This window comes from Silurus aristotelis (assembly GCF_946808225.1).
Source record: "Silurus aristotelis genome assembly, chromosome: 1".
In the NCBI taxonomy this organism is placed as follows: Eukaryota; Metazoa; Chordata; class Actinopteri; order Siluriformes; family Siluridae; genus Silurus; species Silurus aristotelis.
This window is the reverse complement of record NC_139574.1, coordinates 20,149,124-20,173,560: the sequence shown is the minus strand read 5'-3', so window position 1 is coordinate 20,173,560 and position 24,437 is coordinate 20,149,124. Positions and strand designations below refer to the sequence as shown.

The 24,437-nt window shown below is 37.1% G+C and overlaps 2 protein-coding genes across 5 annotated transcripts in view; one reads left to right on the top strand and one right to left on the bottom strand.

Annotated features, from left to right (window-relative positions):
- Positions 1–6,295, bottom strand: part of ascc3 (activating signal cointegrator 1 complex subunit 3) — a 162,678-nt gene extending 156,383 nt beyond the window's left edge. The window contains exon 1 of the mRNA XM_083550585.1: positions 6,081–6,295. The gene's annotated coding sequence lies outside the window, so the exon portion shown is untranslated. The remainder of the gene's footprint in view (positions 1–6,080) is intronic.
- A 13,874-nt stretch (positions 6,296–20,169) lies between these two features.
- The window catches only part of grik2 (glutamate receptor, ionotropic, kainate 2), a 132,145-nt gene continuing 127,877 nt past the window's right edge, over positions 20,170–24,437 (top strand). For all 4 annotated transcript variants that reach the window (XM_083551049.1, XM_083551048.1, XM_083551051.1 and 1 more), the window contains exons 1-2: positions 20,170–20,412; positions 22,911–23,302. In XM_083551049.1, coding sequence (XP_083407175.1) covers positions 23,185–23,302 — 118 coding nt within the window. In that variant the 5' untranslated portion in view covers positions 20,170–20,412; positions 22,911–23,184. The remainder of the gene's footprint in view (positions 20,413–22,910; positions 23,303–24,437) is intronic.

Here is a 24,437-nt window from a genome sequence, read left to right as displayed (position 1 = left end):
AACACCCACAGATTTATATATTATGAATGAGCACCTTATATATCTAAAAACAGATATAACAGTATATTTAGAGATGAATAAGATTGTATCTTTCAAATATCTGACCCTAAAGTTGTAAGGGTGGCTTTAAGAATGTTAATATAGAAACAGCATATACACTCTCCTGAAATAATAATTATCAGTTGAACAAAAATATTTTGCAGACTGATTAAAAGTAATACAAAATACACAGATCAGGCATACCTTTACGACCACCTGCTTAATATGGTGTTGGTGGGGCCTACATGGATCGCACTTGTTTGTCCAGCAGATCCCACAAATGCTCAATTAGATTTAGATCTAAGGAATTTGAAGGCCAAGTCAACACTCAACTCAACACGCAAAATTGTTGTTCTGCTCCTCAAACCATTCCTGAACCATTTTTGCTTTGTAGCAGGGTGCAATATCCTGCTGAGAGGCCATCGCCATCCAGAAATATCTTTTCCATTAAAGTGTATACATGGTCTGCAACAATGCTTAAGTAGGTGGTACATGTCAAAGTAACACCCACATGGATGGCCGGACCCAAGGTTTCCCAGCAGAACATTGCCCAAAGCATTACATTGCCGACTTGCCTTCTTCCCACAGTGCATCCTGGTGCCATGTGTTTTCGGCCATCCACGTGATGTAAAGGAAAATGTGATTCATTAGACCAGGCCACGTTCTTAAATTGCTTTGTGGTCTAGTTTTGATGCTCACGTGCCCATTGTTAGCAATTTCAGCGGTGGACAGAGGTCAGCATGGGCACCCTGACTGGTCTGTGGCTACACAGCCTCATACGTGAAAAAACTGTGAAGTATTGCGTATTCTGAAACTTTTCTATCAGGAACCAGCTTTAACTTCTTCAGCAATTTGAGCTACAGGAGCTCGTTTGTTGGATCGAACCACACGGGCCAGCCTTCGCTCTTCACGTGCATCAGTGAGCCTTGGCCGCCCATGACCCTGTTGTAAGTCCACCACTGTTCCTTCCTTGGACCACTTTTGATAGATACTGACCACTGCAGAACAGGAACATCCCACAAGAGCTTGGAGATGCTTTGACCCAGTCGTCTAGCCGTCACAATTTGTCTCTTGTTAAACTCACTCACATTCATACACATGCCCATTTTTCCTGCTTCTTACACAACAACTTTGAGGAAAATATGTTAAATTGCTACTTTAAATATACCACTCACTAACAGGTGCCATGATGAAGAGATAAGCAGTGTTATTCACTTCACCTGCCAGTGGTCATAATGTTATGCCTGATCAGTATTTAGCCTTTAAGTAGAATATCACGTCAGTGCTGATACTGTGGTGTTCTGCTTCCAAGAGATAAGCTGCAGTGAGTACTACTGCTCATTTATGCAGTTATTCAATTGGCCTTTCATGTGTTAGCAGCACAATGCATAAAATCATCCAGGTACACGCTAAAAGCACCAATAATCAAGATGGGGTGGTGGGGGGTGGTGTAATCTCTTTGACTTTAACTATTACATAGATGTTGATGCCAAAGCCTTGTTGATAAAAGAGTTAAAAGAGAAAATGGCCAGGTTAAAACTGCCAAAAAGGAAATAAAAGCTGAAATGAATAAACACTCTTTACAGCTACTGTGAGTTAAAAGGCATATCAGTATGAGAAAAAGGTGAATTTGAGGTTATTGGGCTACAACAACTTCCCTTTCTGTCAAGCAAGCACAGAAATCTGAGCAGCACAGACACTACAAAACTGGAAAGTTGATGACTGGTAAAATGATGATTTTCTACATTTCGACAATTTCAACACCAGCCCACGTTTTTAACATCACAGATCACATTTTTTCTTTATTCTGATGTTCGATTTAAATATTAACTGAACCTCTTAAATTAAATTTACATGATTTCATGCGTTTAAATAAGCAGTTTTATATATATATATATATATATATATATATATATATATATATATATATATATATATATATATATATACACAGTATATATATATATATATATATATATATATATATATATATATATATATATATATATATATATATATATATATATATATATATATATAAACAGTATATAAGTACATCTGTATGGTTGCTGAATAAATTATGGCCAATATATTACTAGAAAATGAGTACATGTCTGATATAAATAATCACTCTCTGCACTGAAAAAAAATGCATAAAATAAAAATAATTGTGTATATTTTTAGATGATAATGCACACATAGTGTGCAGCCTTCTTTTCTTAAAACTTTTTTTCACTGCACACACCGGGAACATGGCAGTGAAAAAAGCAGCAGACAGATTGTTAGTCAAAATAAGTCTCTGAGAGCCTGCTGTACAGCCAGACTTCTCTCACAAGGGAGATGGTCATTACCTCAGTAAAACACTAGACACAAGCTGGAGAAAAGCAATAAACCTTCTGTTATAAAGAGAAATTTTGACCTGTTCTTTTCTTTTCTTTGCCCTGTTTCTAGACAGTGTAAATTCTCCCTCCAGCTTTGTACAGCAGCCTCATTTTCTTAACTGACCATAATTCACAAAACATGTAAACTCCAATAACATTAGCAAGAAATTCACTTCAGTCGACTTCAACTGATACCTAATGCATAACTCATACACAGCCCTAAGATGTTAGTCATGCAGTATTCGTTACTGTAGATGTATACTTGCGGTAGCATATTATGTTGATTCTGGTCTCTGCAAGCACTTATCTGAGGACATAGATAATAGTGTTGGCCTCTTGAAATGTGCTGACATGGTTCCCATCAAGCCGGCCCTAAATTACTCCCTGCTCGTCCTCCTCCATCTGTTTATTCAGACCTTTTGTTGTCTCATTTTGTAAATGCAGCACTGTGATCAATATCTTCATTTGCCTCATCATTCTAATAAAGATGTTGTAACAATACTGAACTTGGAGGTGCGGGTGCATGTGAAGCTGAACAATATAGGCTTAATTATGCCTGAACCAAACAGTGAATTGCAAAATATTCTGAAATGTATTTGCAGAATTGTAAAGTATAACAACTAAAGGCTTTTTAAAAAAAAAATCATCTCCTTTCTTATTTAAATGTATGTTTTGCGGGGATTCATGTAGGTCGATAGGAGGGATTAAGAGAACGACATGCATTATTGTAGTGTACAGAATAGATACATAAGATATATAACCTCTTTATCACTGTAAAGCTGCTTTGGGACATTGTCCATTGGTAAAAGCATTTTAGAAATAAAACTGAACTGAACAAGTAAAAAAGGCATCTAGTTTGCATGATTTGGCATAAGATTAGAGTTTGCATAAATGGATTTGCTGGTTATTAAAACATATTTTAATTTCAATTCTGCTCAAATGAAAGAAAAACGTTTTATAAGACGTAATATTTATACATTGTTTTAACATGAATGAAGCTCAGCTAAATCCAACACTTCACAACAATCTACATGACTTACTTCAAAATGATTAAGTTAGAGAATAGGTAAAGATAATTTTAGAGTGACTCTTTATAGCTTCTTTTATTGACTTCATTAATCAGTGAATGTTTGAATTTAGTCCTAAACCTTCACACAACTCACTTAAAAATAAAAATAGTATATTTTAAATATTATTAAATATCTAAATATAGCAACATAATACATATATAATTTTACTGCTTGAGTGATACGTAGACAGTAATTATGTGTATAATTGTATAATTATGCTTATCAGTAATGTCTGAACAGTGATGGATTTGATTGGTGTTTGTTTTAAATATATTTATTAAATAAAGTCCAATTGAACAATGGCATGACCTTTTTAGTGATTAAGCAAAAAAGGACATTGTGCAAAATTCTGATCAAAATTCTAATTTCTTTTTTAATTCCAGTAGAGTATAAAACCTTTAATCTGTAATATATCTGTCAAAAGCTGTCAGTGTGGTATCAATTACAATGTCATTTATCTTTGCAATTTCCTTATAACACTCAGGTCGCATCATTTTACCTTTTTAATGTTGTATACTTGTAATTTTCGTTTTTCATGTACTAAACACAAACTAATTGGTTTGTTATTGGTAAGACAAAATTCTTAGGTTGCAAGTAACAGAGTTACACGTTGAAAGCAGATGATCAGATATTCCATTTGGGAGTATTACGTTTAACTTGCTGCACTTGTAAATATTCTATACAAACAAACAAATGATAAACAATAAAAATCACACTCTCTAGTGGAACACATTACCAACGCTATGCACACGTTGCACATTAATATGTACAGAGCACATATTCGAGTCTGCCACAGAGTAATGCCACACAGTCCCTGATAGAGCAACATTTGTTCCTCTCAGGCAGAATAATAATAAAAAAAAAACTCTTGCTGACTGCTGCAGGCAAAGGGGTTATTTGTTTGTGTCTGTTCACCCTGCTAATGTTCTTCCAGAATGCCTCATGCTGCCATTTCTGCAGCTCTAGATACCTATCCTAATTATTCATGTTTTGAAGTGTGCTCAGTGGAAAAAAGCCTTATCCTGTATAGCAGCCACAACTGGATACATCTTTATGTATATATATATATATGTGTGTATATATCAATCACAAGCCTTAGAAGGGGAAGTTATAGCTAGGATTAATTAAATTAATTAATCAAGGTTAATTTAGTGCTAACTAGCGAAGTACAACATGCATTGACTGTCGTTAGCAGCTTCTTTAGAAGACCGTAACAGCTGCGACTGCTTTCTTTCACATATTAGGACCTGGACGTATGGCTGTTGTTTGTACATGTATTTTTTTTTTTTTGTTAATGTACTCATCTGTCAGAATGAATCACAGTTCCCAGGATAAAGTTATATGAATGGAGGTCAGTCAAGTCAAGTCAAGTCAAGTCAAGTCAAGTCAAGTTTATTTCTATAGCGCTTTTCACAACAGACATTGTCTCAAAGCAGCTTTACAGAAATCAACAGTTAAGGTGAATGGTGTGAATTTGTCCCTGATGAGCAGCCATGGTGACTGTGGCAAGGAAAAACTCCCTTAGATGTTATGAGGAAGAAACCTTGAGAGGAACCAGACTCAAAAGGGGAACCCATCCTCATTTGGGTGACATCAAGAGTTTGATCATAAATCTTTCAACAATACAGAACACTGGAGAGTGAGAACTAACATGAGTACTGGAGTATAGGATTATAAGTGATGATCCAGCATCAGCTTCTCCATGCCAGAGCCTTTAAACACTCCAGGAGGTCCAATGTCAAACTCCACACATGTAGCGGGATCCAAATGGCACTGGTACGTCTCTAGATGGTTCGGGATGTTTGCGAGTTCGGCATCTACTTCTTCAAAGGTCCGTAATCATCACGCGGTGGGAGGTGACTGGAGCTGGCCAAACCTCAGGGTTTCTCGGGATGGGGAGAGAAATAGAAGCAGTGGAGAGGAATTAGCGTAGCTGCTGTTCATGATATTAACAGCACAAGTTGATAATGTGCATGTGATCAGATGTACTGGAGCACAAAGTTATGATATGTGATGTGTGTTATGTGTAGGCTTTGCTAAAAAGATATGTTTTTAATCTACACTTAAACTGGGAGAGTGTATCTGAACCCCGAACACTGTCAGGAAGACTATTCCCGAGTTTAGGAGCTAAATGTGAAAATGCTCTACCACCTTTAGTGGACTTTGCTATTCTAGGAACTACTAGAAGCCCAGAGTTTTGAGATCTCAGGGAGCGTGACGGATTGTAGCGTGTTAAAAGACTGGATAGATACATAGGAGCCAAACCATTTAGTGCTTTATAAGTGAGAAGTAATAGTTTGTAGTCTATTCGAAACTTAACAGGAAGCCAATGTAGGGACGATAAGATTGGGGTTATGTGATCATATTTTCTTGACCTTGTGAGAACTCTCGCTGCTGCATTCTGGACTAACTGAAGCTTGTTTATTAATGATGCAGGACATGGGACAATGGGTCAGTGTGGAATAGGTTCAATCTGGTCTGAAAATAAATCAAGTGAGTTGATGCTTTTTACCCCTTCCAGAGGATAATTACGCCAATATGCTGATAGTCTAAAAGGGCTCCAGCAAATGGAATGAAAATGAAAGCTCACCTTTCTAAGAAGTCAGGTTTTAATGGCCACCCAGCAGTGACAGATGAGATAGATCACTCTAGCACAGTGTAATTCCGCATGATTTCCCCTCTCCATGAGTCCTTCCTGCGGAATTTATCACGACACATCAAGAAGGACCTCAATTTTGAGCAAAACTGTCAGGCTTGACCAAACTTAACAATGATGACCTGATAATAAAAGCCATAGACGGCTTATTCAAACAAAGAAATGGTCCAAAACAGAGGGTAAAGGAGTATCCGAAAACAGCTAAAAAAATGTTAAACAAAAACCACCAATGGCAATTGAACAAAAAAAAGGAAAGACACACTTATAATCCAGAAAAACAAGCGCAAGTATTATAAATGGGAGAAATAAACAAAGTGGGTGCAAACAGCTGTGATAAACCCTGAGATATTTTTATTCAGAAATAAGTGAGAGAATTACCAACAGGTGCAGGCAATTAGAAAGCATCCAAACTGCGACAGGAAAAAAATGGGAAAGTGCATGACACTGGAGGGGTCTGGGAGTTGGATCTAATGGAGGATTAAGCAGTTTAAACAAAAAAAAAAACCTCTATATGTTTTTGGATGTAACTGTTCAACCCTTCAATCTGCATACTGTTCAAGAATTAAATGTGGTTGATTAATGAAAATTAATTGCTTGACCCTACGAATTCTAAAATAAAATGATCACACAGCAGGTATTGTGCAGGTGTGATTTTTGGCAAATTTTTTTGCTAGTTATTATCTGCATTTCTTAACATTGTGTTATAAGAGAAATAAAACATTTTGAAATAATGAATATGGGGGAAATAATGGATTTCTTTAATCACTGACAATCCTGTCTTGTCTTTCTCCCTACCTAAACTTGAATTTGCGTGTATTCATTTCAACCTTGACTATTGCCATGTGGAATACTATATGTACTTACAGGTATGCCTATTACATAATCTATATGTGCATGCCAAACAATTCTCATTTGACGCGCATCGATGCAACACCTACACACCGACAAACTCGCTGCACACTACAACAGACGAGGATGGAGTAACCGAGTTAGAAGCTATCACTTATGTAGCTGAGGACAGAATGTCTAAGAGACAAAATAGGATGTTGATAAATTATAAAGACATTTAATAGCACTTGTAGTGGTGTGGATTAACCCGGCTGCCTCACTGCCCTTTAGGGTGAAACAGTAGTTTGGTCTGTGAATGCAAACTGTGATTCAGTTCTACACTTCCAAACATTTTTTTTTATTTTTTTATAATGCACAGATTCATCAGACATGTTCCTTAAATGGTACAAGGTATTCAAGCCTCAGATAATGAAATTAGTGTATCTGCTTTTATTGTCATCTGCTTTATATTTTGAAAGTATTACAGTACATGTTGGAATTTCAGAACAGTCCCTTTGCTTCCAACAGGGTCTCACTCAATTGTATTGGCAAATATGTTTAGGCAATTTTACTAATGCAAACCTTGAGAGACATACAATAATTGTCAAGAACTATATGTTTCTTTTGATACAAGCATGTGTAATTATACTTGAAAGTGATATACAGTAGAATATGTATCAATATACGTGTCTGACTTGTATTAGGCCTACATAAAAAAAAATACTAAATCAATTATCAAGAAGTAAATGAAATCTTATCTGAAACATAATTTATTTAGAAGGCATTTTATCATTTTCTTTACACTCTATTGGGAGAGAAAACTTTAAATCCTCTTTAATCAAATTCTTTTCTGCTGTCAGGAAATCAGCAGTTCAGATCCTAGCAAACTGTAATCCAAAATACTGGAAACCAGTTTGACAGGCACCATCTGCTGATCATGAAGCTAATGCAGCAACACTCACTCAGCAACGACAAACTGAAACCATGCAACCAGTAAAATATCAGCTCATTTTGTTTCAGTTAACATGTAGTTTTACCAAATCTAAAGTCTAGAACCAGACAAATTACTTGAAAAGAAAAATCCCCAGAGCAACATTCAGTAAAGTAAAAACTTTTGACAAAGGCAAGATAACTAGCTTTCAAGTACTTTTTCAGACTCCAAAGATAACATAAATGCTGAAATATGGGAAATATTGCTTATTAGCATTGTGCTAGTTTGCTATTTATGTCCATACAGGTTTTATTTAACACTGAGCAATAGGCTGGGGGTTCAGTAATAAAGCTAGTCAAATCGTTATTTTTTTGAAGTCAGACTTTTTTATAGATTATTGTGTAAAATCAAGGATTGCCTGTTTAACATAGCTTTGTGCTCATAAACTATGTAATATTTTATTATTAAAGTAGTCCATTTCTAGGCTACTGTTACAATTGATCATTTGGCAAATAATAATGCGACTCCTGATTAAAATGAATGCAAACATTTACACATGGAACATAGTAGATCCTTATACTGTAGTTTATACCTAATAACATACTGCTGCCATGTGTTCAGTACTAACTCAGACTTTTTCAATTGGCTTCTCGGCTTTAAAAGGGCCTTTTCATTTCCTTTTCTTTGCAACACCTATCCTGTTCTTAATTAAATATTTTGCCAGATTTGTAAGTACATTAAAGAGTACATTAAGACACTCAACTTACTGAGCACTGCCATAAAAAAAAGTATCACTTTGTCAATTAGCCTGTATTATAAAAACAAAATACAAATCTCTATATTGTTGGCAAAGGTATTTCCTGGTGGCAGGCCATACATTTCACACCATAGCTCTTAATACCATTATTTAGCAACCAATAATATAATACGTAAACGCAGGATAACAGAGTGCTGCATTGCAGACAGGTATCTCATTCAGCATGAACGAATTGCCTTCTCTGAAACATGAAACTCAATGAACACAATTCAACAAGTCTCCTTTCACTGCAACCACAGCTGCACCACCCACATACATCATCTTTAGCAGAAAGATCAATATTTACCTCATAAAATGACAAAATGCAGTCCACTCTGGGGGTTTCCATGCATTTCTTAAGTACCTTTTATGCTCTCTGACTACGGAAACTATGTGCATTTCTGTTTTGAGAAAGAACAGAAAGCATTTTACAGATGCAGGTTGTGAGCTCTGATTAGTAAGCTCTCAGACAATCCAGTCAGGGGATGTAAAAATGCCTACGATATTGTATGCCTGCAAGGTGGGTCCCGGTGTCACCAACACAATATCGCCTTGATTAAAGCAGCAGTTTAATTGTCATGTATTTGAAGCTACAGTACCCGGACAAGGCAGATTTCTTTATCCCTGGCAACACATGATGGCTAAAATATGATTGGATTAAAACTCTAACGTAAACAGACACTACTTGAAGCAGCGCAACCAAGAGAAAAGCTTTAAAATGAAGAGAATAGGCAATTGCACATTTTGCATGGAAACAATTTAGTAAAATGTAAGTGAGTGATTCTGATAAATACCAGTGGTGAGCTGTCAGGGCCAGCAGAGAAGGTCTTGCTGGCCCTGACAGCTCACCACTGGTATTTCCTTTTGCTGCATGAGTTTCAAACATTTTGACAGCTCTCTTTCAAGTCATTTGAAGTACTAATATAGTGATTTAGCACAGTGAGTTTTACAAGCACGAGGAGGATTATTTTAACAGATGTAGCAGCAACAGAGAGCTTGATGCTTAGACAAGATTTAGTGGACATTTTAATGAAAATGTACTGCCCAGCATGGAGGAGCGTCATTCTCCAGCCTCACAACCGCACTTTTCGATGATCAACCCGATGGAGACACAAATGAGCAGATTGATTTAAGGCCTCCAAACGGCCAGACCCCATTGCACCGAGAAACCCCATCCATCAGTGCGGCACAATAGCTTTCTCAAGCACATCACAGGTAAGAATCACTCCATCAACTCGGGCTTGAGAGATGGAGAGCTGAGACTAACTACAAATGAGCTCCCTCTCTCTCACACTAAGCAAGTCATCATGACAAACACAGTAAACTCCAAGAAGTGGAGGAAAGAAAAGGAGTGTTGTCGACAGTTTATACTACCATACTGTTTACTGCACCTTAGAGTTTTCATGGTAAAAAAGTTAAGCTTCAAAATCTTTTACAGTTTTATAGGTCAGCACAAAATTATTTGCAGTTTCTGAAAACACAGTCACTTAACTCTTTTGTATGTTAGACAAATTTCTCAAATTATATGTTACATTTATAAACTGTCTACAGTATGTTAAATGTTACATTAGCTATGTTTCTTTTTTTCATGGAACTAAAATGAACTAAAAACTTAAAATGGCTGTATGAAAATCGAAGCACTGTGTCCCGACAGAGTATTCAAATAAGTTGAAGGAACATATCAAACAGAACTGTAGCTGAATGTAGCTGAATGAAACCCGGTGAAAAAATGGAGTGGCATCAGTCACACAAAGTTGAGAACACAGGGAAGTAAATCTAAAAACAAACTAAATGTAAAGTGCTCAATCCACTGAAGAACAGAAATTATGTTAAAAGATTGCATTTCAAATAAATAAATATAAATAATCTGTATGATAGTGATACTGAAATCGATGATGTGTCCACAAGTAATTAGCATTTAACCTGACACTTCATATTGCCTCTTTCTGCCTTTGTGGCCATTTGAAACCAGATTTAGTTTTAACTATACACTGTGAATTTCCTTTGTCAGTTACTAAATTTATTTCAGATATACATAAATATGCCTTGATTTTCAGAACATTTCGATACAATATTTTTTAAAACAATTCCAATTTAAATAAAATGAACTAATTTCGAGCAAGACTACTGCTGTGCTTTATTTTATTCTTTGCAATCATTGCAAGAGCAAACAACTAAATTTGGTTTCCTAAATTTCCTAATCATACCATTAGTCCGTTCACTGCTGCCTATATTTACCTCATATGTCTATGAGGTAAATATATTAAATATGCCAGGTTATAGATGCTAGTTCAGGACGTGTGCGTTTTACTGTCATATCCTTATACCATAATAGACTGTATATATAAATTCACAATGCACTAATTTAAGCGCTACTGAGTGAATACTATATGCCCAATAATATGCTTATGCTTTTATATAATGCTTTTACAAATTTGCTGACAAAATCACAGTTCTGCGATTTTCTTTGCATAGGAAGTAGAAATTGATGATCAGGACTGCTAAGTTTTGGCATAACCAAGCATAACCCTGGCAAATTACATCTCATGCTTTACTACACTGTCATTCAATATCTAATGGAAAGAAGATTAATAATATGCACAAATCTCTAAAATTAATTTTTTTACTCATCTGCTATTTTTTGTCAAAGAAATCAGCTGCATTTTGTATCTGTAGCTCTGATCTCTTTAATACTGAAGTCCAAAGCTTCCCCCAACACACACAATTCATTTTGCCTCCGAAAATATAAATCAGTTTAAAACAATACTGGACTGTAAATGACTGATTCCACTGTCATAAATGTTTTAGGCAGAGTAAAGTGAAGCAATTTACGGTTCTCTTGCCTGTACAATATCTGTCAGGGGGCGGCTGGCCAAGGTGCTAGAGAGAGAGAAGATGTGGGGGGAATTTCAATCTGGACCTCTCCTGCATCAGCCTTTTTCAGGGTCACTACTTTGACTTGACTAATGCTTGGTGAGTGAGATTATTTTCCTCACTCAATTTTCACAGTTATGTCTTTTGAACAAAGGCCAAATGCTGGATCCTGATGATGCTATAGACTGATATGTACTGTAGATACAGAATTAGGGACTGTGTAGGCCCTTTATTTGCTACTTCACATCAGCTTAGGAATTTCCTGTTTATTTATATTTCTAATTGATGGCTGTTTACATATGAGTAGATTTTTCAGATCATTTTCAGTTCAATGACTGTGCACCTTTTGAAGGTTGAAGCAACATTATTGATTATGTCATAACCATCTTCTTTTGCTCATTCCAAAACACAGAACAGCATTGCCAATATTGAACTAGTCACATAACGTTACAGGTGTCAAGCAGCACACTGCAGATGTTTCTTTCAGTCTGTTATTTAGCTCATATTTAATGTAAATGTATGATATTATTGTATTACATAAATAACCCACTTTTTTTAAGTTAGCATTCAACATGTTCATATTCATAATAATGCTGTACAAACATATTTAAAATAGCATCAAATAAATGTCATTATTGTAGCCAGTTACAACCCCAATTCCAAAAAAGAAATATGTAAAAAGTAAATAAAAACAGAAAGGAAATAAAAAGGTTATTTTAAATGTAATTGACACAAAATGTCTCAAAGAAAGATTTCGATAGGACCATGTTTATCACTGTGTAGCATCCCCTTCTTTTATAACTGTCCATATACATCTTTGCTGATGTGCTTCTCTGGTTTGATGTGGATTTTCTATGGTGTTTTTTTTTAGGTGTTATGTTTTTGGATTTGCTGTGTTTTATGTGTTTTTGGTTTTCATGGGTTGTTTTTGTTGTTGTTGTGTGTTTTTGTGTTTACTTTGACTTTTCTGTTTTTCTGTTGTGTTTAAGGTTTCCAGTAATGTTTTTCATTTGTTGTTGTTTCTTTGTGCCTGCTGTTGGATTTTTGTTCTAATTTGCTGTGGTGATTTTAGGCTTACAGTGGAGTTTTTGTCTCCTTAATGAGTTATGCACTTACTGGTTACTGTATACAAAATGATTTATGATGTGTATACTCGTCGGCTCGTGTCTATCAAGTGATATATTATATTGTACTGATTTTGGCCCTTTTCTATAGATAAACTGACCTAATTTAGAAGCAATGCATTATACACAGTTCTAGCTTTAAGGCTAAAGACATCCTGGCTTAGGTCCTAGCCACTTCTAACACTTTTCTGCTTCTTTTGTAGTATTTTTTTTCTTGCCCAGTCATCCTAGGATTTTTCAGTGAGATTTTACACAGACTAATGTCTGTGATTTTTGCACTGTGGTCTCAATGTAGTGGCACTGTAGTCATGGTTTTAATATATCCTACACAACTGGTACTGGATTTATCTAATTAAGGGGAAAACAATTATGCAACAGAGTGTATTTAAGACTCATCATTATACATACAGTACGGTAAACAGGCATTACACGAAGGCTACAACAAGATAGCTCATGAGTGTTGTTTTGAAGTAAGTGGAGAGTATTTCAGTAATGAAAAGGATGGTGTGTCTCTGATCAGCGGATGCGCAGAGGAAAAGAGAACAGTGAACAAAAGACAGAGGGTATTGTTAGAGACAGATATGAGTACAGAACAGAATCACAGTGACCACAGAACAGTGCATCAAAATTCGCTCTCTTCAAGAACAAAGCTCACTTCTGTCAGTGCAGCCAGCTCACAGTGATGGCTGCTGCTGCCCGAACTGAAAGCATATCTGAAAGCATATAAGCTCAAAGTGATCTTCACTTTCAGTACACAGACAAATAATCATTTCAGAGTTTTTTTTCCCCACCAATTTTAATATTTTTCCCCTGTGTCTCTGGCAATGAGCCCATGGCCCCTTCATGAGAATAGTATAGTGCTTGTTGGTGAGGCTGTTGGAGTGTAGAGTCTGCTCTGAGAGAGAGAGTGAGAATGAGAGCATATATACGTGTGTGTGTGTGTGTGTGTGTGTGTGTGTGTGTGTGTGTGTGTGTGTGTGTGTGTGTTGGGACATTTTAAGTTTGAGAAGTAGATCTGATAGTATGGACTCTAGATGCAGGAGGCAATTCGTCAGGACAGCGCTGCTCTTTTCTATCTCTTTCTACACCTCATTCCCAAGTGCACCCTCTTTACCCCAATCTCTTCTCAGTGTAAACCTGAATTAAACACAGGCTCATATAATGTGAGGGCATGATTGCAGTGCTAGATCGATAGCTTTTTAATCCCTTTCCCATTGCTCTCCTATCCACTCAGTCTTTTTTGGTGTTGTAGCTAAATGCACTTTGGCTCTCATTTTGATGCCTCCTGCACCCTCTTACCTACTGGCAATTTGGTCTGGTTCAACATTTTACTCCATGCCTATCTCTTATATTCTTGATCAAAGAATCTCTCAGAGTCTCTCAGTGTCATTTTCTTCTTGTCTGAGGTACAGATGTGAGTTTCATAGTTTTTTCAATCGTGTCGTATGATGAAATCTGAAAACCTGATAACCTGATAAACACATAACAGAGACCCAAGCTACATTAAATTCTGTGTTTAAGATTTTTTCACCCCTCTGTTATATTTTTTGCACCATCCACTGTACAACTATGTGAAAGAAGCCAAAGAGGTTATTGTCAAACTTAATTTAATGAAGATTCTTTCTTGGAGTGTTATTCTCTGACATTTTTCTAAAGGTTGTGCCACATCACTCGACAATATGATTTAATGAAGCTTGTGACTCATGTGGAAATTGAATGAATTTGGATTAAGATGCCAATCCATGGGCCTGGGGCTTGTTTACTCACACGCCAATGACTTATATTATTTGGACATTTAGGCAATGAGGAAATTTTCATCCATGTCCAGAGTTCAGGAGGTCTATCTTTTGTAACGGATCATTTCTTTCGGACATTCTGTGTGTGGTCCTGACTGCATAATGCTGCACAGTGCTTGTGATGAACAGGACTCATATTCAGAATGTTTCAGATTTCTCTTTATGTGAGTCCTGCATCTTGATCTCTCTTGCTGTGCCTCTTAACCAGTCTACTATAGACACCTCCAGTGAAGAGGAAGAGAACAAAAAAGGATATTCCATCTGCTTTCATATGAAGTGGCACTGCACACAGAGCATTTCTAATTAGTGTCAGGGTCGACTAATTATAGACTCTGAAGAAACCTTTAATTTTGCTTTATTGAGGGGTGAGGTGGGGGTGGAAAAAAGTAAATGGAAAATAGTAAGTGCTACAAATTTTCCATCTCTTTTCGCTTAATGTCTTGTTTTTCTTTTTTCCTATACACACAAATACACTCTCATTGGGACAATGCTCTGGACCCTGCAGCAAATTCAAAAAGTAAGGATAGTAGATGACTGATGTCAAACATGGCTATACTTTTCATTAGGAGCAGTTACACTGTTCAGATAGACTCCACTGAAGTAAAAAGTGAGTGACATTATAATCCAAACATGTATTAGCTTCTTGTCATGTTAAACTGCATGATTTTTACTCACACATTTTTATTTTTTTTTACATTATAGAGTGTGTCTAAAAAAAGTAAACCTAAAGTTAATTTTGTATTTAATTTTTATACTTTATAATCTACATGTTTACTTTTAAACACTGAACATTTTCTCAGCTGCTTATATTGACATATTTGCTAACATATTCCCATCTTCTGTAGGTACAACAGATCTAAGGAATTACAGTTCATCAGATGTGGTCTGTATGTGAAATAAGTGACAAGCTTGTTCTGTGACTCTAACAAAGAACACATACCACCTTTGTCCTAGTTATGGCTTTTCAAATTCAATTGAAAACTATACTTTGTGTTTAGTAGTTTACTAAAAGCAATGGTTTGCTGTGTTTAGTCTTACAAGGGCTTCAGGTTTTGCTCTGGTGATTAAGCTGGAATAGAGAATGCTGTGGAGCTGGAATTAGATAAACCAAAGCCCTTAAGGCAGCTGCTTCACATCTACAATCAACAGACAACATATATATTTTCCTCCCTGCCAATTTGATACATTTATTTGGAGGTGGGAAGACAGAGTGCACAACTAAGAAGAGTGCTTTTTCTGCTTCTTAACTTCTTCCTCTTCTTGTTATTCTCTCTATTTCTCTTCTAAAAACAGCCTTTTTAGAAGAGAAATGTATATTTCACAAGGTTTTTTATTTATTTATTTTTTCTGTTCACCTATTTTAGAATGTACCCATTAATCATCAGAGACCGTTCACTTGGTCAGTGCCACTATACATCCAAAGCCTTTTCAGTAACATTGAGTATGAGTCATGATTATACACTGAATGGAATGACAATTCATAATACAGCTCTAAACATTTACAGTCTTGCATTATTTTTCAAAAATGGGAGGAAACTGGACAACACAAAGGAAACCTTTATGGAGATGTAGAGGGCAACCTGCAGACAACAATTTGAGCTCAGTAATCCTGGAGCTGTGCAGTGGCAAACTACCATGCTGGCCTATATGTAAATAATAAAATAAATATGCATTGTGAACTTGACATTGTAAATATTGTGAACTTGCTATTAAGTTGTTGTACTAAAGTTTTTGAGTTGTTGTACTAAAGTTTTTGAGTTGTTGTACTAAAGAGAAATACATTTCAAATCAAATATGAAAAACTAAGTAAGGAATCTGGTGTTCCACTAGTTGTGGTTGAGCCCAATTATGGAAAACAAATTGAGCATTAACTTCTACTTTACATCATATATGGCAAAAGCAATTATTCAGTTTAAGCTTGAATTAGAGATGAGCAGGTGCTAAGCCATTTATTTCCAGCCTGAGAACAGAGTCCAGTGCTGCAGAGCTGTGAATGCAGGACTGATAACTATTAATGATGTGCATCAGTGTGTAGCCATTATTGAATGCATGCTGATGCCTCTGTCTAAAACAGATGAAGGCAGGATGAACGAAAGAATCGTGATACAATGATAAATACACCAGTGGGATATTTTGTGATTTAAAAAAAAAAAACATTGTAGAACATTTCCTGTGCAGCAGTTCTACTATTTTGTATAGTTAAAAGACATTGGTGTAATTTTTTGTTTACTAATCATAGAATATTGTATCCATGCTATAGTTTGTATTTTATGTCTTGCTATCCATTGAGTATTACACTCTGTTTGTGTTTGTATGTAGATGTGCTAGGTGTGTATTCAAGACAATGTCTAAAAATCTGTCTTTCACCCACAGTGCTTGAGCGTTTCCACAGTAACGTTAAGGAGACACATTCCAGTAAGAGGCATGACAGGCTATGAAAGCAAGAGCTGATCAAGACTGTAGGTTTCTCCACCTCTGTCCTCATGTGAGCCACTGGAGAGCACCCAGGCCTCATTAGAAACCTAACAGAAGAGTCTGCTGTCAAAAGATTTTATTAAAGCCAAACCACATCAAAAGCAGCTGAAAGGTTTTAATGGTTGTTGTTTAAATAACTGCTACGAGCACAAGATTTAATCACCCCTAAAAGTTTTAGAAGAGCCAGTCTAATTCTTTTGTTCTTGCTATACATTTACTACATTTGTGTTTGCGATCAAAATATGAATATGAGATGATAGATCAGAATTTTTGACAATTTTACTTCAAGAATTGTTTAACAATGTCATGGTATCTTTTGTTTGAACCAACTACATTTTTTAAGATGCGGTTTTAAGATCAAAAATTTAAACATATCTGATTGTTTGTTGAAGAAGAATATACACTGACCAGGCATTACTTTATGGCAATCAGTCAGGCATAACATTATGATTACTTGCCTAATAATGTGTTAGTTCCCCTTTTGCTGCCAAAACAGTTCTGACCTGTGGAGCATTAACTTTAGCAATGTGAGCTACAGGAGCTTGTTAGTTGAATCGGACCCCACGGGCTAGCCTTTGCTCTCCACATGCATCAATGAGCCCATGACCCTGTCGCCGGTTCACCACTGTTCCTTCCTTGGACCACATTTTGATAGAAACTGACCACTGCAAACTGGGAACATCCCACAAGTGCTGCAGTTTTGGAGATGCTCTGACCCAGTTGTCTAGATATCACAATTTGGCTCTTTTAAAACTCCTCAAGCTTAAATCCTTACGCTAGTTAAATTGAACTTTCAGGACAAAATGTCCCACCCACTAACAGGTGCCATGATGAAGAGATAATAAGTGTTTGTCAATGTTATAATGTTATAATGTTATGCCGTTTTTTTTAAGGATAAACCAACATGAAGATCAGAGAGCTGACTATGAGAAAAATCAAACCTTTGTGAAGCTGAGAAAAGAGGGGAAATAGATCAAAACCATTGTACAAGCACTGTGCATAACAATTCGCTGTTCCAGGAATACTTTAAGTGGATAAATATAGAGGTCTTATCACAAGATGCAAAATGAATAGTAAGGCTAAGGTGTAGATAAATTAAGGATATGTACCTAATCCAGAACGTACAAATTCATTGGTCATGAAGTCTCCATTGTCAGTGCATTATAGCTATCGGGAAGCATGCCACCATGAGGAGAGTCTTCAGGACAAAGAGACGTTGTGCATTTAGGTTCTTTGGTTAATTGACAAGCAGGTGAAAAGAAGCTGATGACAGTTTTTAGTTGCTTTAATATAAGTGATAACAGGAACTAATTTGTCTTGTGAATATTCCACAGCATTAAATGTAATTAGAAAGTGATAAAAAAACATGACATTCATTTATCATTTTTTCTTAGCTTTATTCTGCACAAGGTATTAGTATTCCAGAGCTGGAAAAAATGGGCACAAGGTGTAAGAATTTACCCCACATAGGACACCAGTTCATCACAGGGCAAAAGTCTGACATCTTATCATTCTTTAATTACCAAGAAAATGTTATCGTTGGCAACCACTGTGGAATATGTTAACAAAGCTGAAGCAGTATAACAAACAGCTATTCCCATAGACCTGCATTTCCCCAAACATCATTCATGTATTAAAATGTTGCACTTAGGCCTGTTTTGTATGCCGCTTAATCTCTTTCAGGGTTAATCTGGCTGACTTTACAGCTCTGGATGGCTGCTGTGTAAGCAGGTGGTGAGGAACTTGCTTATAGTTTCATTCATGCGCTGGTGTTTGTTGCACTGTGGGTGTGTGTGTGTGTGTGTGTGTGTATGTTTTGCAGGTTGGGTATTACTTCCTCCGGCAGATTAAGTGAATAATTAATTTCCTCTCCGATATGGAAGACTGGTTGTAATTAAAGAGACGAAAGAGGCAAAGAGAGTGCCTCCCACCATCTTTCTTTTTCTCTCTCATCCTCTTTCTATCTATCTCTTTCTTTTACGAATTTTTTTTCTTTGCAGACTTTTATTTTAGCTATTTGAGAACATTGGAATCACTTTACTTAAATGAAAAAAAGAACATGAAAGAAGCAAAAGAAAGCGTACCACCATATGAATCAGTCTATTAGCATAACTATACACATGGACATCTGATATGCACTGTATGCTGATTGATCTTTTTTTCTCCTCTTCGGGGCGTGGCTACAGTGTATGAATTGCACAGGACAGAAATAAATCTGATCTCTGAGAGGTTTATTATCCTTGTGCAATACACAGAGACTTAATAAATAGCCTGTGATAATTTATAATCATAGCTGTGAAGATTGGAATTATTTGGAACATTTGGAGTTATAAAGCAACTATTAAGTCAGTACAGTACTGAATTTATATGGCCATTCATTTTGCACCATGCAACACATTCGTAGACAGCATGCATTGTGCTCAAAGTGACCTAATTAGCTGGTACATTAGTGTGCTCTTGCCAACCCGGGACACATCAAGACACTGCTTCTCCTCTTTTGAGTCTTCTGGGTTACAGAGAGTCCTTCAAGTCTCTTGGCAGATATGCTTTAATTGTTTATTTATAGTCAGTAACCACTTTATCCTAGTCAGGGTCATGATACGGCAGATCTGGGGCTTGAGGGGGAAAATACACTCTGTATACCACACACAGATATACACAATAGTAAAGAGTTTTTCTCCTGGTATGTTTTTGGAGCTGGAAGGAAACCAGAGAACCCTAAGTAAACTCATGTGGACACAAGGATGACGTGTAGTAAGAACACACAGCTAGAAACCTGAGATTTGAGGCAGTAAAGTTACCACTAAGGCACCACTCTGCCTCACAATGTGACATAAACTATAAATATGTGTGTTTTCACCAGAGCATTACAAACTGTAAAGCAGCTATTAATCGAATACAGTAATGTTGTTGAGGTGCTATTCTTTGGTGCGGAAGAACAAAATAGATCGAAATAGATAGAAATGTATGTCTCACCCAAGAAACAAATGAAATTAAACAAGTAGCTTCCTGCTAGCCTATAAATCCCAGATCATACCAGTTCAGTCTCCACTTAGAAATAGATATTAGACTATTAAATTCATGTAGAAATACAGATCAGTATTACAAAAAAAAAAACCCACGCCTTATACCTACAAGAAAATCCGTCATTTCACTTTAAAATTGATCATCTAAAATGACGTGTAGGGGGAAAGATTGTGCGTTAATTCTGCTGTTTGCTTAGTGAGAAACCTTGAGAATGCGTCGCAGCCCGGCTGCTCTCCGCGTGTCTTTAAGCAGCGAGCGCTTTGGCCGACAGGGGGCGTGGCTTGTCCACGGGCCGCACGCGGAGAGGAGAGAGCAGCCTGAGCGCGCGCTTTCCTCTCCGCTTCAGCGGAACAGCTCAACTACCTCCTCCGGTTGTGTGACTGCTCTCCAGCTCGCCCAGCCTCTGCCAGACCAGGTAAGTGTCCCTGATTCTTTCCTTCAAACTATTCGTACGCGTGGACAGTTTTATTGAGGAACTAGTAAAAGAAAAAATGCATTGAAATGCAATGCATTTGCGATCGGGTAACTTGTGACTCATGGTGCGGTTTATATATATATATATATATATATATATATATATATATATATATATATATATATATATATATATATATATATATATATATATATATATATATACGAAAATGAGATTTGGATTAGATTTGAACTTCTGAACTAGATTGGACAATTTGCTCCAAACGATGACGTGTTCAACCTCTCGGACGGTTATGATTGATGCTTAATAACCAGTGTTGCGTGACCTCGACTTGGTGATGCCCCATTCCCCCCACCCCTTCAAAAAAAACACAGCATTTGCGTTGACATTATGAGAGGTGATCATTGAAAAACCTACGAAAGCCTGCGGACTGTCGGCACACAGACGCCTCTGCTTAGATGATCCACATATATACTGTGTATAATCCACTAAAAATAGACGTGTATTTTCAGATAGTTTGCTTATTAAACCTCACCATTTGGATAAAGTTGGTTAAAAAGAGAATGTGGCATTGGCGACGAGCTCCAAACTAAGCGTAAAGCTTGTTTTCCAGAAATGAAACTCAAATCGTGTGGTTTTATTTGGAACAATCGGAGCAAGGTTTAAAGAGAGCCAGGTAGCTATTATAGGATAAGAGTTGTGTGCTTGTGTAAACCCCCTGAAAAACGCGTATCTAATTCATGCAGTACGAGCGCGCTCCGTCTCTGCTCTCACTGCCTCCGTTAAAGAAGAAGAAGAAGAAGAAGAAGAAGAAGAAGAAGAAGAAGAAGAAGAAGAAGAAGAAAAAAGCTGAATTAGGCATTGCTGTGATTTCCCCTCTGGCGACTTTGAGGGAAATCGTCGCTCTCTTGGGATGTTTTGATTTTTAAAGCCCACTTCTGAGCACTCAAAAAAGTTTATTCGTGGAGAAATATAACTTACCTATTGGGATGTTTTATACGATCAAGAGAATGTAAATGAGAGGCTGGTAAACGCTGCATGTCCCACTGCTACTGATAACAAGCTTCTGAGCTGTGGAGTTTTTAATCATATATATATATACATATATATATATATATATATATATATATATATATATATATATATATATATATATATATATATATATATATATATATATATATATATATATAATAGGTGCAATGTCTCAGGTAGTGTGAAATGCCTTGGTTTGCAGAAAGCAGACCAAATACCATACAGGAGCAGCCAGGAATATGGGTTATTGATAACAGTGCAGATTCAGACTTCAGGTTAATTCAAATCATATGTTAGGGTTATTCACCGGATCCCACTGCAAGCAGAACAACATCGACCGTAAAGTGACAGCTGAGAAATCCTATCTGTCATATCCATGCTCCTGACACGCACAAAAAGTGGCCTGGGTTACAAAGCACTATATTTGAACTATGTTCATAAAATGGAATTGCTTACAGTTTAGATTTGCAGTGTTTTATTGTTTTTTTTTTTTTTTATGACAAATTTGTATCTAACTGGTGTCCATTTTTATAATCCAGTTCGCCTTCCTTTAGGCCTACATATCGCTCTCCATGGTCCTGAAATCCCTACTGCCTTTAAAGGAGTTTATTTGGGGCGACAATAAGATTTTGGGATAAATTTAGTAATCTGCTGTTCATTCTTATATTTTAAATGAATAAAATTTTTGTATTTTAATCTTAAATAGCTCATTAGAAATGTGGAATAATATATTTTACAGTATAAAGATACTCATGAGCCGGTCACAAGCAATGCCAACTTACTCTCACTCTTTGACAAATAAAGCACAAATGTGTGAAAAAAGTGCAATATGTTTAGGAATAATTGCAAAGTAACCATTGTTATGTATATTATTCTTCATCGAACATTTATTAACTATAATTCAAACGCCCCCCCCAAAAAACAATCAATCATTAATAAAAGCTATTAATTTCATAGACAGAGGTATTTATGTCCCTGAACAGCGCGCGTTCTGTGTATCGCTGAAAGCTCAAAATCTCCAGAGCAAGCGCACAACATCCCTGATACAAAACTCAGCCCATAATCCCAAAAATCCACAAATCGATTTTAATAGCTTCGATTCGGTGGCCACAACTGATGAGAACATTTGGGAGATTATCGAGAAGGTTTGGTGGCAGGCGACGCGGCAGAAAAGAGCCATGTTTGGGTCTGATTTATGGAGGTGGATCAATGTGTGGTGATCGGCGGCAGTTAAACATGCCCGCTGTATCCCGCTGTGTCTCTCATGCCGCCGCTGATCTCGGCTCGACGTCAGAAGGTGCGCAGCAGTGCAGCACAGCGCCCGCATTAGGCGAACGGAGACTCCAGCACAAAGCTCTCACTTCCCGCGATCCGCGCTGAACGTAGCGCGACTCCTGGTTTGTTGATCTCCCAGTTTCTTTTTTGTCTCCTTGCTCTTTTAGGCGGCTCGTGCATGGATTTCGGCCGGATTTGTGGCGCCTGACATGGATGGCCCGCCGCTCGCCGAGTCGGAAGCCTGCTCCTTGGTGCAGTGAGAAGGAAGGACACGCGGCGCTTTTCCTTGAAACGGACGCGGGACGCGAGCGCGCGACTCCTCAGTGACCATGCCGTGATCTCTGCGCGCTGCACCCCTCCGAGACAACTAACAACAACAACATTTTGCGGGGAGTTTTTGCAAAATCCAAAGGAATTAAAACGCTGTACATTGCAGGCATCATGAAGATTACCTCCCCGCTGATAACTCATGCGAGGTTCAGGCGATCTGTCAAGATCCTACTGCTGCTCGTGTTGTGTGTGGGATACTCTCGCAGCATGCCACATGTTTTAAGATTCGGTAAGAGCATGCTTCTGTAAGTAAACACTCAACACCGCGATTTGTTTTGGTCGCCATAGTTTGGGTTGCTTCCTTCTTCACGTGTTGCTCTGCAACTCACATACTCTTATTGTAACAATTTGTGTTTCTCTGCCACACCTACTTGCTTTTCTCTTATCTGTTATTAATATTTAATTATGGTCTTTTTTATTTTTGCACTGTACGTTTTCACCTACTTTACATGCATGTATTTGAATGGCAATACATAGTCACATACACTGGGCACAAATAAACTGATACACCTGCTAAACTTTAATTCCTTTAAGTGAAGTTAGAAAATAAAACCAATTCCAAATCAGTTTTGCAAAATTGTTATAGCAGTGTTTTGCCTGAACTCAGAGTAGTGTGTGTAGTAGTAAGCTCTGAGCAGAACATCTGAGGTGCAGTCTCTTTATACAGCAGCTTTTCCTCTCGCATGTTGCTATTAGCAACCCCTTCAAGGCATGCTTTGTTCCTGCTCATGCCTTACCATTAGCTCTTGCACACAGGAAGCTGTATTACAAACAGGCTTAGACAAAAAAACAAAAAAACTCCTAATGATATCGAAGCTAAGCAGTTATATGATGTAGCCTACTTAAACGATTGGGATGCTGAAAGAGCGATTTTATATCCGCCGATTGAAAATCGAGCTGCTGTAGCTCTTAGGGCTGGGCCTGTATGTGAAGTTCTTCTATTCTTGGTTCTAAGTCAGGGCAATAATTTTTCTGTCAAACACACCCAGGGAAATTCTGCAGCACGGCTTGTGGTTTGCTTTAATTATGTGCCGTGTCAAAGTGATCGGCCTATAGCACCAGCTTTAGGGCTTTGCTAATTTAAAAGCCACAACAACCAGTGCAGGCTGATGCTGGGCTGGACATGACCTCTTGTGTTTAATTTCTCTTACCTTTTACAGAGGGAGGGTAAGTCAGCTATAATAGTTTTTTAGGGGTTCTTGAAAGGTTTATTTTATAATTACACATATATTTAGCGCTGGATGTAGTGTCATGTTGACTTTTAGCAGCTGAGACATAAAATAATATTTGAAATAACAGAAAATAGACAGAAATGCCCTTCTCTTGCTTGGGACAATATTAGGAGGTGTGGCAGGTTTATATAT